The sequence below is a fragment of the Condylostylus longicornis genome, unplaced genomic scaffold, assembly GCF_029603195.1.
Source record: "Condylostylus longicornis isolate FDR11 unplaced genomic scaffold, ASM2960319v2 ptg000402l, whole genome shotgun sequence".
Lineage (NCBI taxonomy): Eukaryota > Metazoa > Arthropoda > Insecta > Diptera > Dolichopodidae > Condylostylus > Condylostylus longicornis.
The window spans coordinates 9,989-24,374 of NW_026578362.1; the positions used below are offsets into that span (position 1 = coordinate 9,989).

A 14,386-nucleotide genomic window follows, 5' to 3' on the forward strand; every position below is an offset into this window, starting at 1 on the left:
AACGTTTGACAAGAGAAAGACGTCTCATCGAGATATTGATGGGCAACTGAACTTGGCTTTGCTGGTACTGCATTCAAGAGTTCTTCCTTACCCTTCGGAACTGGTGGAATCTGTGGAAGAAACAGCTTGTCTTTCGTTCCCGCTGATTCCGAAGGTAGTCGCAGCAAGGCGGCGAGTCTAACTCCATGAAAACGGTCAAGTCCTTTCGGACGCTGGTTGTGTTGAGGATGGCGCAGATGGCACGTTCGCAGAAGCGAGAACTTGGTCCCACATCCGCCTTTCACGCCTTGACGCACTCGGCGACCATGAAGTCACGCGGCGACGAAGTCTGTGGATAAAAAAACCATCAAGCACCGTGTGTCAGCAACGCAGGCAACCTTCAGACGTACCTGTGTGCCTTGTTATGGAGAATTCTGAGACGATTGCCTCTGCGTGACGGAAACCACCAATCAGAGGCTCCGAACCGATCTAGCATTTTGGAGAGAGCAGCGTTTTTTACACTACTGGCAGAGTCTAGTGCATGCAGCTGTTCTTCATTCAAGCTCGGGATAGTTTGCGCCTTCAGCTCCTCGCTATTCTCGGAATTACGATTATTGTTTTGCTTCTCATTGCTTGCCATTGTTGACCCGCTGCATAGAGATGAACTGTTGATACCTTCCTTCTCGGTAGTGGAAGTCACATGCTCATCTGATCTTGCTGACTGCATCATTGATCCAGAAGCGCAGTTGTCCTCCCTGCTCAAGAACTGAGATTTCTCGTCGTCATTGAGAAGGAGGTCCTGATCGGCATTCTGGTTTTGTTGAGCGCCGCTCTCATCAATCTTTTTTGACTGATTATTGTGATCGCTAGTTGCTTGCTTTCCTTCATGCTCGATAATATTTTGGGCTGGACATTGTCTATCCGCGAATCGCCTGTTACAAAAATTCGAACTATTCCTTTCTTCAATTTCCCGCTGGTCTTGGTGCTCCTTCGTCGAAAGCGCCAATGAAATATTGCTTTCAGAAAATTTTTTCTTATTCGTTGAAAAAATACTTGATGTTACCGCTGGGGCTAAAAAATTGTTGTTACAACCAGATAATACGGGACAACCAACAACACTGGCCGAGACAAGCGGTGTTGCTCGAGTTTTGGGACTTGCACAAGATTGATCCGGATTGACTGCGATTCCCGCAGCCATTGACCCTTCGTGGCCAGGGATATCGCAGGGTTGGAAATTGACCAATTGCGCTGAATCAGGATGTGGCGTACAAGAGCTGGTGGTTTGTTGCGCATCAGAATTTCTCCCTATGTGGAGCTGCTGTAAGCCGGTTGTGAAAAAATCGTTAGCGTCACTTTTCCACGTTCCAGCTAACGCGTGAACAACTGCTTGCTGATGCAGGCCACGAAATCCTGAATAAAGATTGCTTCCACCAAATTGTGGGGGCTGTACAATGGCAGCGGCCAATATGCTGTTATGGGATCCCTCGACGTTATACTGCCGTGGTTTTCCTTGACTTAGTTGCTGTTGCCACGTTTGAAGTCCGGTTGGAGTCATTGGGCTGCAAGCAACGTTGATACAGTCTGCAGAGTGTGGAGATTTTTGTGGGCGCCCGTTCCGTTGTGCCATGAGATGACGTTGCTGAGCTGAATCAAAAGCCGGAGCATCTTGGCAATATCCCTTTCCTCCACCCAAGCCGGCAACATAGTCTTCGATAGTCTCAGAGCCTAGCATTTCACTCCTGGTTCCCAGCGCTACTGACTCGGCTACTATTCTTCCATCTGGATTCACATGTTGAACGAAGTGGCGATCCAAGCATCCTCTAGAACCTGCTTCGCTGTAGGGGACGCTGCTAAGCATCACCCCGTCTGTTTCCATTTAATCGAACTGCACTACTGACTGTGTGGAGGTTTGAAGCAGTCACATCGCAATTCCTCCAATTGCCTTGCTGCTGTTTGTTCTGATAACCAGCTGCATGATTTACACTACGATGACGCTTTTGATGATAGTTGCTATTGTTGCTGCTTAACACTGCGTCACTGCTGCTATTGCTGGGATCGTGTTGAGAAGCGCTATGAGGACTGTTTGGCGTTGCACTACTGTTCCCAATATAGTTGTGAGAAAATTTCGGCGTTTGCCCTGTACTAGAATTGGGTGCTCCTCGTCGGTTGTACATTCCGACATTCCCCTTGGAGCCAGCTGATGAGCAGTCATATGAATTAGTGTGATGCTGCTTTGCGGGGATGGTCCATTGTTGCTGATGTGATCCATGTTGCCCATTGGGTCTGTAATAAGGTTGAGGTGCACTACCATTTGCCCCTGACGGCTTCTTGCAATAGAGACCAGGCATAGTGTTGTAATTTGCACTGTAGTGAATCAAATCAGCCTCAGAAAAAACGGGCATTGTACTGCTTTGGCCTGCCGAATCATTCATTGCATCGCCTCTTTTCTCAGAGCAGCCATGGGAAACAACAGGTTCTTGTGGAGGTGGAGGGGGTTGTGAAGGCTCGTCTCCCAGGAATGCACCGTTGCGCGAATTGTGGAACACACGCTGAGGAGCTTCGTGACGCATGCCGTCTGCCGTTGATTGAACCGCTGAAGATGATCTCGGCATCTCCATTGATGGAAGCAGCAAAATATAAAAGGGGCAATGAATTTCGGCAAGTATCAAAAAAATCCTGCAAACGGGAAGAAGCCCTATAAAACGAATGACGTCACACCACAGAGTGAACACCTAACATAGGAAAGAGTATCTGAAGTTTTGGAGGAATAAAAAATTGAGCGAAAAAAGAATGAGAGAACGCAGTTCTCAAGAACGGATTGAACGTCACGAACAAAGAATTGCGTAGAAGCCTCTCCATGCTGATTGAATAACGGTAGACATCCTATAGGAAATCGTGAATGAGCCATGTCCCACGAAGTTATTCGTTCCAATAGTGGAGCCAGGGGCAGTTGAGATTGCTCAGGACAAACACACATGGCCTGTTTTTCTCATTTGAGCTTCATTTTGGAGCAATGCTTAGCAGTAGGACCCAGATGAAAGACCTGAGCAGGCCCTTTATATTGAACATGACATGCAACCCAGTGTATCGGAAAAAAACAAATTTGTTTCGATTTGTGTTTGTTTTCACAAATGGATCAGAGAGCGCTTCAGGATATCTGACGCAATTTGACGCCTTCGAAGCCTTTCTATGAATCTTCGATGTTGTACAGACTGTTTGAGATATTCTCGTAGGCCAATTGCTGCAGTACACCGATGGAGAGTTTGTTTCATTGATGTGTCTCTCACCACTTTTGACGATTGATAAAATGTTCAAATCAGTCAGTTGTTTCGTTACAATCACATCTGAGAGTTTGGAGTAATCATAGAGCTCGTTCGTTGCTACTTACTAAAGCTGAAATACCCACGAGTTTGTGGAAGCGTTGTGTTTGTTTTTTCGGCCCAGTCTGCAATTACAAGAGTCCTGCTAGCGACAAGTTTCAGCTGACCGTGGAGTTCCGGAGGGTAACTAGATGAAACGAGGGGACAAATGAGGTTGAGATTAACTGGGAGTTCGCTCTGATTCATGGAACAGAGAAGAACATTCGATTTCTGAGAATACGAGATGAATCAAGGAGAGCAAAAAGTGTTTCACCAAAGCAACTGCTTCCATCATCTTGAGCTGTTCATCTGAGAGAGATACATCCACGATGATCTGAAGGTCAAGTCAGTGAGTTGAATTTTACATCATTCTCTTTACAATACGAATTAAATCTTGTGATGATGGCAAGAGCCAGATATGACGATGTTCATCAACGCGAACCTGGAACAAATGACGCGCCTAGACAGTGTATTTCTCTCAGATGTTTCGGGCGTACAGATTGAATTCGCGTACGTGGCAAATAAACAGCTCGACGCATCACGCTGAAGAGTCCACTACACATAATGTAACGACGAACACTAGCGAATACTTGAGCGATGCGCACTACAATGACGAAATAGAGACCAGACAATAGTCAGAAATTTACCTGCACTGCTCGAATTTCCTAGTGCACAAGTGACGTCACGTGAAAGCACAAGAACGGATGATGATGATGAGAGATCTTCACCATTGCACACCATATCAGTATCACTCGAATTAGAAGATTCGAAGTGAAACCATTTATCTTGAGACGATGGTAATGTACAAATATGGGTGAGCAATACTGAAGAAGTAAACGAGTGGGAAAAGAAGGAGGGAGAATCTACGACGTACTATAATTTTCGGTGTCTACTATATGAGGGCTGAAGACCCTCAAGGTAACTTGGGCTTTCATATTCGGGATGGAGCCAGCAACAACTTCAGCTGGGGCACCGTAGGATGACTTCTGTCCCAAACCATTGCTGGGTGATCCCTCATCATCAGGAAACTTGAAGAAGCTCAACTCATAAACAAAATCGTCGATATCGTAGAGAATTTCGCGTTCGGAGATGCTGTCCCTAGAAACAGTATTCGAGCAAAGAAGAACATGCTTTTGTACTTTTTGAAAGCACGAAAAACAGACCCTGTCAATATAAAAGTTGATATTTTTTGAAATAGAGGGAGACTTCCAGGATATCTGAGATGAGGAAGGGGAACAGATCCATAGAACGCGCTGTGTTTGGTGTGGGTGTTTCTTAAAAATGGAGAAGCTGGTTTTCTCGAACTTGAATTATTAAGATTTGAATGACGTCGAGAAGACATCGCACTGTAAAATCAGATGTACCTTTTTTGGGATGTCAAGCAAGAAGTCAGACAATGAACCAGTTCTTAATAAACCTTCTCCAAGGAATGTTCCCTTTGGTCAAAGTGCGTCAAGATCAGCTGAATCAAGCTGGATCGATGGGATTGATGTTAAAGAGTCAATGATTGCTGGTGGGATTCGAGGGATTTGTCGAATACCATTAGAACATCCCTTTGATGTCATTAAGACAATTCATCAATCGAATCCAAATTATAAAAATGGAAGAGAAATTCTCAGTTCGTTATATCAAAGGAACGGCCTTTCAGAACTTTATCGGGGTGCCATTCCAAGCGGGCTCCGATCCCTCATTAAAGAATCCTACAGGTGAGTATAGAGAAACAACCAACTTGCTAACCCGCACCCGATGATGCACATTGGAGTCTCATTCAAGCGACCATCTCGTTTCTCTCTTTTTTTTTCAGGTTTCCTCTTATTATTTCTCTTCCGCATTTTTTTGGTGCTTTACTCTCTTCCTCGTATCCAAAAACGTCTCAAGATGGACGTTATCGATTAACGCCTTCTCTTGAGAATAGTCTACTGTTAACTTCACCTGAAAGACTTCCTGCTATTAAAATTCTTTCTGGTATTACAATCGCATGTGTAGAATCGTTCACCTCCTGTCCTTTGTGAGTATCGGTGTGCCGCCTGTTTGGTTGAATTCTTCTCTGTCCCCTCAGCGAAAGAATAAAAGTGCTTCTAATGACGCGAGATAAAGCAATTCCACCGTCAGCTGTCCTTCGTGGTTTGTTAGACCTCTCATCACATAAAGCTACAGTGGGGTCATCTGGGAGTGTAATTGGAACATCGTCCCGTATTGCATCGCCTCCCCCTTATTTTACTGGATCTCATTCTAGCCGTCCGGGACCAGTGGATTTAATTGTTGAAGACAGAGTGTCTCTCACTCGATATCTCTTCAGAGGTTTCGGTCCGCTTTTCTTCCGGCAGGGTACGTCGTAGCTTGAAGATACCCTTGCATCACCGCTTTCCTCCAACAGTTCTTTCATGGGTCTCTTTCCTTGGTGCGGATGCTAAATGCAAACAAACTGCAAGGTCTGCTCATTCACCCTCTGGTATGTTTCCATGTTGTTCCGTTTCAGGAAAGTAACTGGAAGGGACGATTTATCTTGGATCAGTTTAAGCATCACTTCTGCTGTTGGTGAGTCTGAGGGAGCTACCTCTCCATTTGACTTCTCGCAATTTCTAGTCGGAGTCATCAACACTCTTGTCGTTATGCCGGTTGACGCAGTAAGCGACATCCCTTGGGTCTCTTGAATCCATGTGTGTAACCCGGCAGGTAAAAACTCAAATGCAACGAAGTCACAACGACTCCAACCACAGCAAATTCAATCCATTTTCAAGTCCATTGGCAAAAGATTCTCAACCCTTCACTCGACAGAATCGTCACGCTTCGACATCTAGACTTCATAAACCAACTGGGTGGTCAACAGCCCGTTGCATCTATCAACAATTCGGAGTGCGTGGATTTTATGTTGGGTCCTCTGTGCGATTTTGTCAATATATCATCAGCGCTTTTCTCACCGTTCCAATGCTAGAGTATCTTGAAACCAAGAATGCAGACGCTAGAAGGCGGACAAGAATAAGCTGATCTATTTTATTTTCTTGGTCTCAAATTTTTGAAATCTATTTTGCTTTTTTGTTTTGTTGTTCACTCATTCCGCTTTCACTTCGGATAAAAAAATCAGAAGGCACTCCGAAGCTTTTGCCGTTGGGAAAGAATGATGAGTTTAGGGAGCCAATCGCTTCAATTTCCAGCCTTCCTCTCCAACCGGCCAGATCCCATCGACAGGCCGTGTAAAGACAAGGCGGTCATGGAGCCGTGATTGGCCGCCTGAGCGATATGAATGGTTGTACAAACATTAAGAGAGACTTTTACCTTGCCAAAATTCTATTGATGTTGGTGTGAGTCGATAGCCTCCCCAATGTAAGGGTCGTGGAACCGACGCATCCTCATCACATTCTTCTAGCAACTTTGTGAACCTCATTTGCAAGCACTCTTTATCAGGAATTACAGAGGATTGATTTGAAGCAATTGCTGCAAGTCTGCTTTTGAGTGGACGGCTACCAAAATAGTCATCTGATTCCTGTTCTGAGGTCTTTTCAACTTTTCCTCGAATTCTCACAGTTCGTTGCAAGGGATGCCAATAGAAGAGCAAACAGGCGTTCGGATTTGCTGCCAGTTCTTTTCCCTTATCGCTTTCATAATTCGTCTGATAGGAACATTGCCGGCTCAATTTAACGATGTAGCCCCTTCCGCGTCATTCAGAACGGAAGACGTACATAAAAGACAAAACCACGTTTGTCAAATCCCTTCAGAAGAACAATTCTAGAATTCGGGAATCCATCTTGCGCGCATGTTGACAGGGTCATTGCATTCGCTTCGCCAATCGATGGATTCCCTACCGCTTCATTCAACCACCGTTCAAATTGCAGCTGAAAAGAGAATGCTATCTACGGGCATGTCGTAGTATGCAATCATACACCATTCTGCCATAGACTCATCATACCATAGGATCAAACAGAACGTCGGACTCAAACAATTCTTTTTGGGTGTAATTCACCCTCATCGCTTGGAGGTCCATCGAGGTCATGGCATCAATGCATCAGGCCCAGTAGTTCAGCAGCGACTTCAGTCACAACGAGCTGTTAAGATATGATCTTCTTAAGATAGTCTCCAGGCCTATTGATTCGTTCTTAAATCCTTTAACCAATACGCTCGAATTATGGCTGATAAAATAGGATCTTCTTAAGACTTCAGAAACTCTCCGGTCTGTAGAGTCCATGTCCCAGCAAGATGGAATGTCCCAAAGGGGGGTCGCCCCAGGGACAACTGCTTCTTCTCTGGCTCCTTCTTCTTCAACGGATTTGCACACCACCCCAGCAGCAGACATGGCTCTTGTGGCGAATCGTCCTCGATTTGGAACGTGGGAGGACCCAACAGCAGAGGGTCGCTTCACAAGAGCACTGTCCTTCTGGGTTTCCATGGGAGTTCGACTAAACAACTCTGTTCCATCAAATCCTCAGAATTATTACTCGTCGACTGAACAGCGGAGAGCAGAAACATCCTCAATTGAGGCTTCTGCAGATGAATCACTTGATCATGAGGCCAGCAGAGAATATCTCTTGGACGCATTGGAAGATTTATTCAACCACTTCATTGGGGAATCTTCTTCTCTGAATTCTTCTGAAATATTAGCTTATAGACGCAAGACAGTGTTCACTCTTCCACGCCTTAATCGCTTGATTGATTATGGTTTGCGCTACATCCAAAAATGTTTGCTACAGCCATCATCCTCTGATTCATCATTATCGCGCCAATCGATCCAAACATTCCTTCGATTTCCTACTCGTTTATTTGTTTTGCTCGAATTAGCATTCATTCTTGAAACCATTCCGCAACATCGTGACTTCGTTAAAGTTTTTCCAACAATTCAACAAGTCCAACAAAAATCACGACAGTCATCAGTGTTTTGCCCCTCCGTCAGGCACCCGTTCTCGCAGCTTCCATTAGGTAGGCGTCTCTGACAACACATCCCTTTCTGCCTTCTTATCCCTTTTTCTTTCAGAGCCCCTTCCTGCAGGAGCTCCCACATTCACTGACCAAACGTCTTCCTTTGTTTACGCACTTTTTTATTCGTTACAGGAAGTCTTTCAGAGCTCTGTGCCAGAATTCACTGTCACACCCCAAGCCATTGAGAGATGCATCATTCTCTTTTGCCTTTATCGCGTCCCACCGACAGGCATTCTGAAAAACTTCATCCAAGAGCTCATCCCGACTCTTGTTGATGTTATTCGAGAGGACAACGAGCATGCGGGGGATGCCGCGCATCGAATGTTCGCAAGCGTCCTTAAATTCTTCAACCGCGATTTCGACTTTGGAGACGCCTACATTCATATCGCAAGCAGCATGTATTCCCAAGTTCTTCAAGCTGTACAGAATGAGCTCAAACCTTGGAATGAAGTTGTAAGAGGAAATGTCGCTCGAAGTAAAATGGACGAAACGAATCAAAGAATTGATCCTCTGGCTGCGAAGATGACAGAAATTGCTTTAAGAGATGGAAAGAAACGAACAGGAAGATCTTCAGAATCCCATTATTCGTTTGCGAGTCGTTGGGATAAATCGCTCGACTTTCTTCTATTAGAAGATGGACAAGAACTGAAACCGTCACGTCATTCTTTGGATCTTTTGATGGATGTCCCTTTGATGATTATGCAACTCATGCAACTTAATATTCATCTTCTCCGTTATCACGCGGCTGTAAGTCGCATAAGCACATAAAGCTCTCCAATTGCTGTTCTATGGTTGTCACACTTTGTTTCCACTGTTTCATCTTTGATCGTCTCTTTAGGCAATTCTTGACAGACTAATTCAATTTCTGTCATATTTGGAACCCCACAAAAATTATAGTTTTCTTCATCAAGAACTACAGCAAGGCCGAGTTCCTCCACCATCACTTCAGTTGTTAGGTTGGTTTCTTGAGTCACCGCTTTGTCCCGCTATGTCGCACTAGATGTGTCCCTCATTCATCTGAATTGTCGCTTCTACGTTGCTCCTCTTTTCAGAATTTGAAACGCATCGAAAGCTTCTTGATTGTCATTTCAAAACTCTCGCTATTATCACTTGTTTCATTCGCCAAGCAACCCAAGCAGATCAACAGGGTACAATGGCAACGCAGCTTCAAATGCCCCCCACCTCCACCATTATGTCTAATTCGATCGGTGATCTTGCAAACTGTCTTTATGAGATTCTGAAAATTGCCCCTTATCAAGTGGGGCTCTCTCCACGCACCCGACCACTTGTATGTACTGGAGAGATGAGAATTTTCCCGAAAGAGGGATTTCGACGTTTGAGTTTGGGTTTTGTTGACCCGTAAGTTCAATTGATTTCCTGTTGTCTTTGATGACTCTTCATCTAGTGGGGACCCCTTGAAAGTGGTTGGTTTGCATTTTTTGCTTTTGTTTTCAGAGAGCAGGAGCACAGCAAATCGTTGTTCGGTCGGCGTGAAGCAATTGTTGCTTTCCGCCAAATCAGTCAAGGGAAGGAGTTCCAGCACATTCCAACTCCAGCAAATCTGAGTCGATCATTGGACTATCGATTGTATTTGGGTCCAGGAATTGAGCCTCTTGATTATCTTAAGTATGCCGATTCAGTCAATCATTCTTAGAATTTCTTGTTTTTCAGACATTACGCGGTTCAATTGCGCGTTGAACTCATCAACCAACTTCGCACTAACGACGCTCTTCAAAGAATTCTTGTTTCCGATGTTTCGTTCACTCGCTCCGTTCGTGCAGAAATGCATCAAATGATTGTCAGAGAACTTGCGGATCTTGTTGAGCGTCGCTTGCCAAGCTGGTCTTTAGCTGAGAGAAAACGACGCTTCCGGCAAATTTCAAAATGGAATCGGTTGGAATGTCTCGAATCAGAAGTACCAGATCAAGCTGAAGCGACCGAAGCTCCATCTGCTTCCATCGAACATCCGACAAGCCAACAGAACGACGGCCGCCCAACTTCATCCCTTGAAGCGTCTGAAGGGGATGCTTCGATTGGAACTCCAGGACCGACGAGTTGGTCTTATGGAGAACTTCGAATGCTTCTTCTATCAAAATATGACGATTGTACCGATCATCATCGAGTTCTATTGAGTGGGAGTGACAGAGCTCTTCCAATGTCACTCGTATCCAAGTTGTCCCAATCCATTTGTACAGATCTTCACGATCCAAATCTTCCAATGTCAAGTCAAACACTTTGTTGTAGGGCTTTACTTGTTCTTGTTGAATGGGTCGATCGACTTTCGCAAGGTTTAAGAATTCGAGCAACCCCAGCAAGTGGATCAACTGGCGTCCCTCAAGGCCCACGATTCATCGACACCAAAGAGGCTTCAGATGTTCTTCGTCGCGTTCTCGAATCTTCATCGTCAAAAATTTCCCAATTACGACGAGATTTACCAAAAGTGAGACTCGACGATTCTTAGTTGTCATTCATTCAAAGAGCTCCTCTATCTCCTCTTCCCATTCTTTTCAGTATATCGCCGGTTGTCGCCCTCCAAGGGCTCATCAAGAATCCCCAGGTAAGATTCTTCTGTTCCCTGATTTCATTTGCTTCTTTTTCAGAAGTCGCTCCAACAGCATCAGATCTCTTTGAACATCGGCGCCAATCCGTCTGGACTTCACCTCCTCTATCTTCTGTTCCTCCAATTGATCCTGCAGATCCCACCGATGGAATGTTTGGTCCTCGTCCCAACGCCTTTGAAATGCTGAAAGAGTTGAAATTGATAACGCGATGTCTGTGTCAGCTAATTAAAATGTCAGCATTCTTGCTCACAGTGAGTGAACCCCTAAAATATTTTCATAGTTCGTCTTCTCCATTCTCTCGACATTCTCCTATCATCAATTCAGGTGGTCGGCGTCTCAGCGTCCCATGATGTTTTTAACATTGCTACCAAAGACTCTAATGGAGATCTATCGCGACTTCATAATGCCCGTCCTCTCCTTGAGGCTGATTACCAGGTATCTATCTCCCTCAGATGATTCCGCTGTCACGTCTTTGTTCTCCAGATTGTCAGAACCGCAATCATTGATACGCTCCATATTGCAATCACATTCGGCGCTGCATCAAGTCGTCATGTCGCAACATCCGCGCCTGTCCCTTCAGGCCAAGCTCCAATTTCAACGACACCTTTAACAGCAATCCCTCCTGGTATCACGGGGCACATGGATCGTCTATCAGCTTGCTATCCCTGCGCTTCCGTTTTTCCCGCTACAGGATTATCAGGAACGAACCCCATCAATCCCGCACTCAATTCAACTCCATCCCAACAAATGGCAGTCAGAGGAATTCGCCCTTCCCTCTACTTGGAACTTCAAATCGCTCAACTGCAGCAGGAACAGAAAGAAATTATTGAATCTTCGGCTGGGATATTACTGAGTCTTCACATGGCAAATACGAGGACATTTTTGTCTCATGAATTATTATTCATCATTAAACTCACAGAAGCAGACCCAGGTGTTTATTCTTTCCTTCACTATTTGTCCCAACAAACAGCGACCGCTGGTGTGAGTGAATTTCCTCAATTGATCGCTATAACGAATTTTCATTCTTCTTCCATTAGGCGCTTCTCCGTTCTCTCGCGTCTTGCTTGACACCTTCAATGGGGTTGCTGACCGACGCTGTTGCGTTGTCAGGCGTTCGACTTCCATTCCATATGGGATCCGCAATTTGCACAATCGAAAGACTTTGCAGTGATTCGGCCCAGAAGAAGCACCAGGAAGTGTCTCTAGGTGATAAAGTAAAAGACGTTCGAGAGCGTGACGACGTCCCCCACCCAAAGCGTCAAAAATTAGACACTCGACGGAAATCAAGGAGGGATTCTGTTAGCGACAACTTGCTGTCACCCACTCCATCGAAGATATTTGCTGCTGGTCAATTCCTTGTGGATCATCTACCTTCCTCCGCGTCAACGTATTCTCGATTGAAACAATACAGTGGAGCTTCATACCTCCCTGTGGATCTGTTTGAACCTGCATTCTCCTCATTATGTCCATCTCTGGTGGTCGCTGATCCAGATCTCGATTCGACGTCATTTAATGAGACACCTGTCTTCACCTACACAGGGTCTGGGTTGGAGTATCATAGCACACCTTCTTCGCCCAAGTCAACTAAATTGGAACGAAGGCAACGGGTCTATCTCCAGCAGTACCGTCAAACAGAACCTCTCAGCGATTTATCCTCAAATGGGCCTGTTGCCTTCAATCCGACCCCTTGCCGGCACTTCCCTCCTCGGTCTGGTTCCACATCCCCGTCGTCTTCCTCTCGTCAATATATTTACTTGCCTCGTTGTTCTTCTCCATTAGAGGCAAGTGTCATGGCAGTTCGATTAAATCGTACAAGTGCAATCTTCAATTCAACTGATTCGGTTCTGATCTCTTCTGTACAAGATCATCCCATTCCAGAAATGGAAACTCTCCGACAAATTGGTGGACTCGTTTCGATTGATCTGCCATCCCTCTCTGCTTCTGAGATTTTCTATTTGTCCCCATCGTCAACCCCGCGCTGTCTTGCGTGGGATCCCACTCTTATCACGAACTTACATGTTCCGCAATGTTCCCTTCCTCCCTCTGTTATCCACCATTCGCCCCAGTGCGATTCACATTCACAATGGCCGTATTGGTGTTCGGACATTCAAGAGGCCTCTTTCAATCCCAATCCTTTCTCATCTCCAGTTCCAACAGATCGGCTATGCATTCTCACTAATTTCGCTCTTACTGAAGGTTTTATTCTGGGCGTTGACACCCTTACCCACACAGCAAATGGCTACCCTCGGCGTACTATTGCCCAAACGATCGTTCGTTTGTGGAAAGTCGCTCTGACGATGCTTTGCCATTTCCCTGATGCTCTTCCAGCATCCACTCGATTCATTGAGGACCTTATTGTTAACGCCATCTCGATGATCTCCTCATCTTCTCGCCCCAGCGCTTTAATTTCTATTCTGAAGCATCTTTTCAAAACGGTTCAAGTTCGCCATGCAGATGGATCAGAGTGGCAAACGTCTTCATCTCCTTTTCATCCCCAACATTATTCTCAAGTCTCACTCACGTCATCATCCATCCCCGGCTTTCTTCGTGACTTAGCGCCCGTCTCCCATTGGGCTGCTTCCGTTTGCTCTCAACTGATCCAAAGTGACCACCCAGTCAAGCATCTCATTTCAGAGGCAAGCATTGGACAGCATGTTGGTTCCACATTACTCTCACTTTTTGCTTTTCTGGTTTTGCAGATGTTGTTGATGATGCCTGTACCTCTCCCCTCGATTCTTCCTCGCATCCACAGTTTAGCGCCAGCCTTGGTGAGCAATCACCTTTATTCTTGATTCACTCCCATTTTCGTCTTCAGATCTCTGCGCTCGATTCCTCCGATTCAGAACTCATTCACACAGCGTTACGTGCAATTGAATCTTCAGTTGAAGCATCTGCAATGATTCGTGGATTACCTGTCCTGTCCTCGTCTACTCAGAGTGATTATATTTTTGGGTCTCGCACCCCCATCATTGCAAGGCTCCTGGCACTCATGCAACCGCCATACAATATCGAGGGAGTTCCGCGAAATCTACTAGAAGGTGAGACGCATTCTGTCTGTCTGTGTCCCAAATTTGGGAGTGATCGCTATCGTTCTTTTTTTTCTTTCCAGAAGTGGTTCCGCGCTTGGTTGTCAATCCGACGGACAACTCTCTGAATTTCGAGTTTAAACCTCGGAGAACACCCCAAGAAGAAAATCAAATCTGTTCATTTGTTTGTCGCTTATTGGGAAAATGTGGCGGAAAAACGCGGATCTACATCAGCGAGATTCCACGATTTTCAGTAAGACGAAAGTTACGTGAAGTATTTGTGTCTTATTCTATTGAAGGAATCACATCTGTTCATTGTTCCTCTTCATCTCCTTCCGTTTCCTCCTCAGCCTCATCCACATCCAACTGAAATTCTCACAGTTGAGCTGCCTTTAATAAACCAATCTCAACTCACTGAACTCTCATCCTCACTTGCGAATGGAACGACGACTGAGTCTCTGCCTCTCTGTTCGATCTCTCTTCTAGAAGGAATTCAGTTCGCTGTTGCATCCCTCGAATGCAAACGTCGTGTAGAACTGTCCGACCTGTT

At 45.4% G+C, this 14,386-nt stretch overlaps 1 protein-coding gene across 1 annotated transcript; it reads right to left on the bottom strand.

The window, feature by feature from the left end:
- Nucleotides 1-6,597: 6,597 nt before the first annotated feature.
- LOC129617101 (pyridoxine/pyridoxamine 5'-phosphate oxidase-like) lies at nt 6,598-7,108 on the bottom strand. The gene is made up of 2 exons (XM_055532501.1): nt 7,019-7,108; nt 6,598-6,948 (listed from the first exon to the last, which is right to left on the bottom strand). Exons 1-2 carry the CDS (start codon nt 7,106-7,108, stop codon nt 6,598-6,600), a joined length of 441 nt encoding a protein of 146 aa, XP_055388476.1.
- Nucleotides 7,109-14,386: the final 7,278 nt, after the last annotated feature.

Excerpts from the sequence above, each read along its gene's own strand:
- LOC129617101 (XM_055532501.1), bottom strand. The coding sequence starts at position 7,108 with ATGACCCTGTCAACATGCGCGCAAGATGGATTCCCGAATTCTAGAATT. Across the intron at positions 6,949-7,018 it reads AACGTGGTTTTGTCTTTTAT|ACGAATTATGAAAGCGATAA; the intron begins GTACGTCTTCCG and ends TGTTCCTATCAG.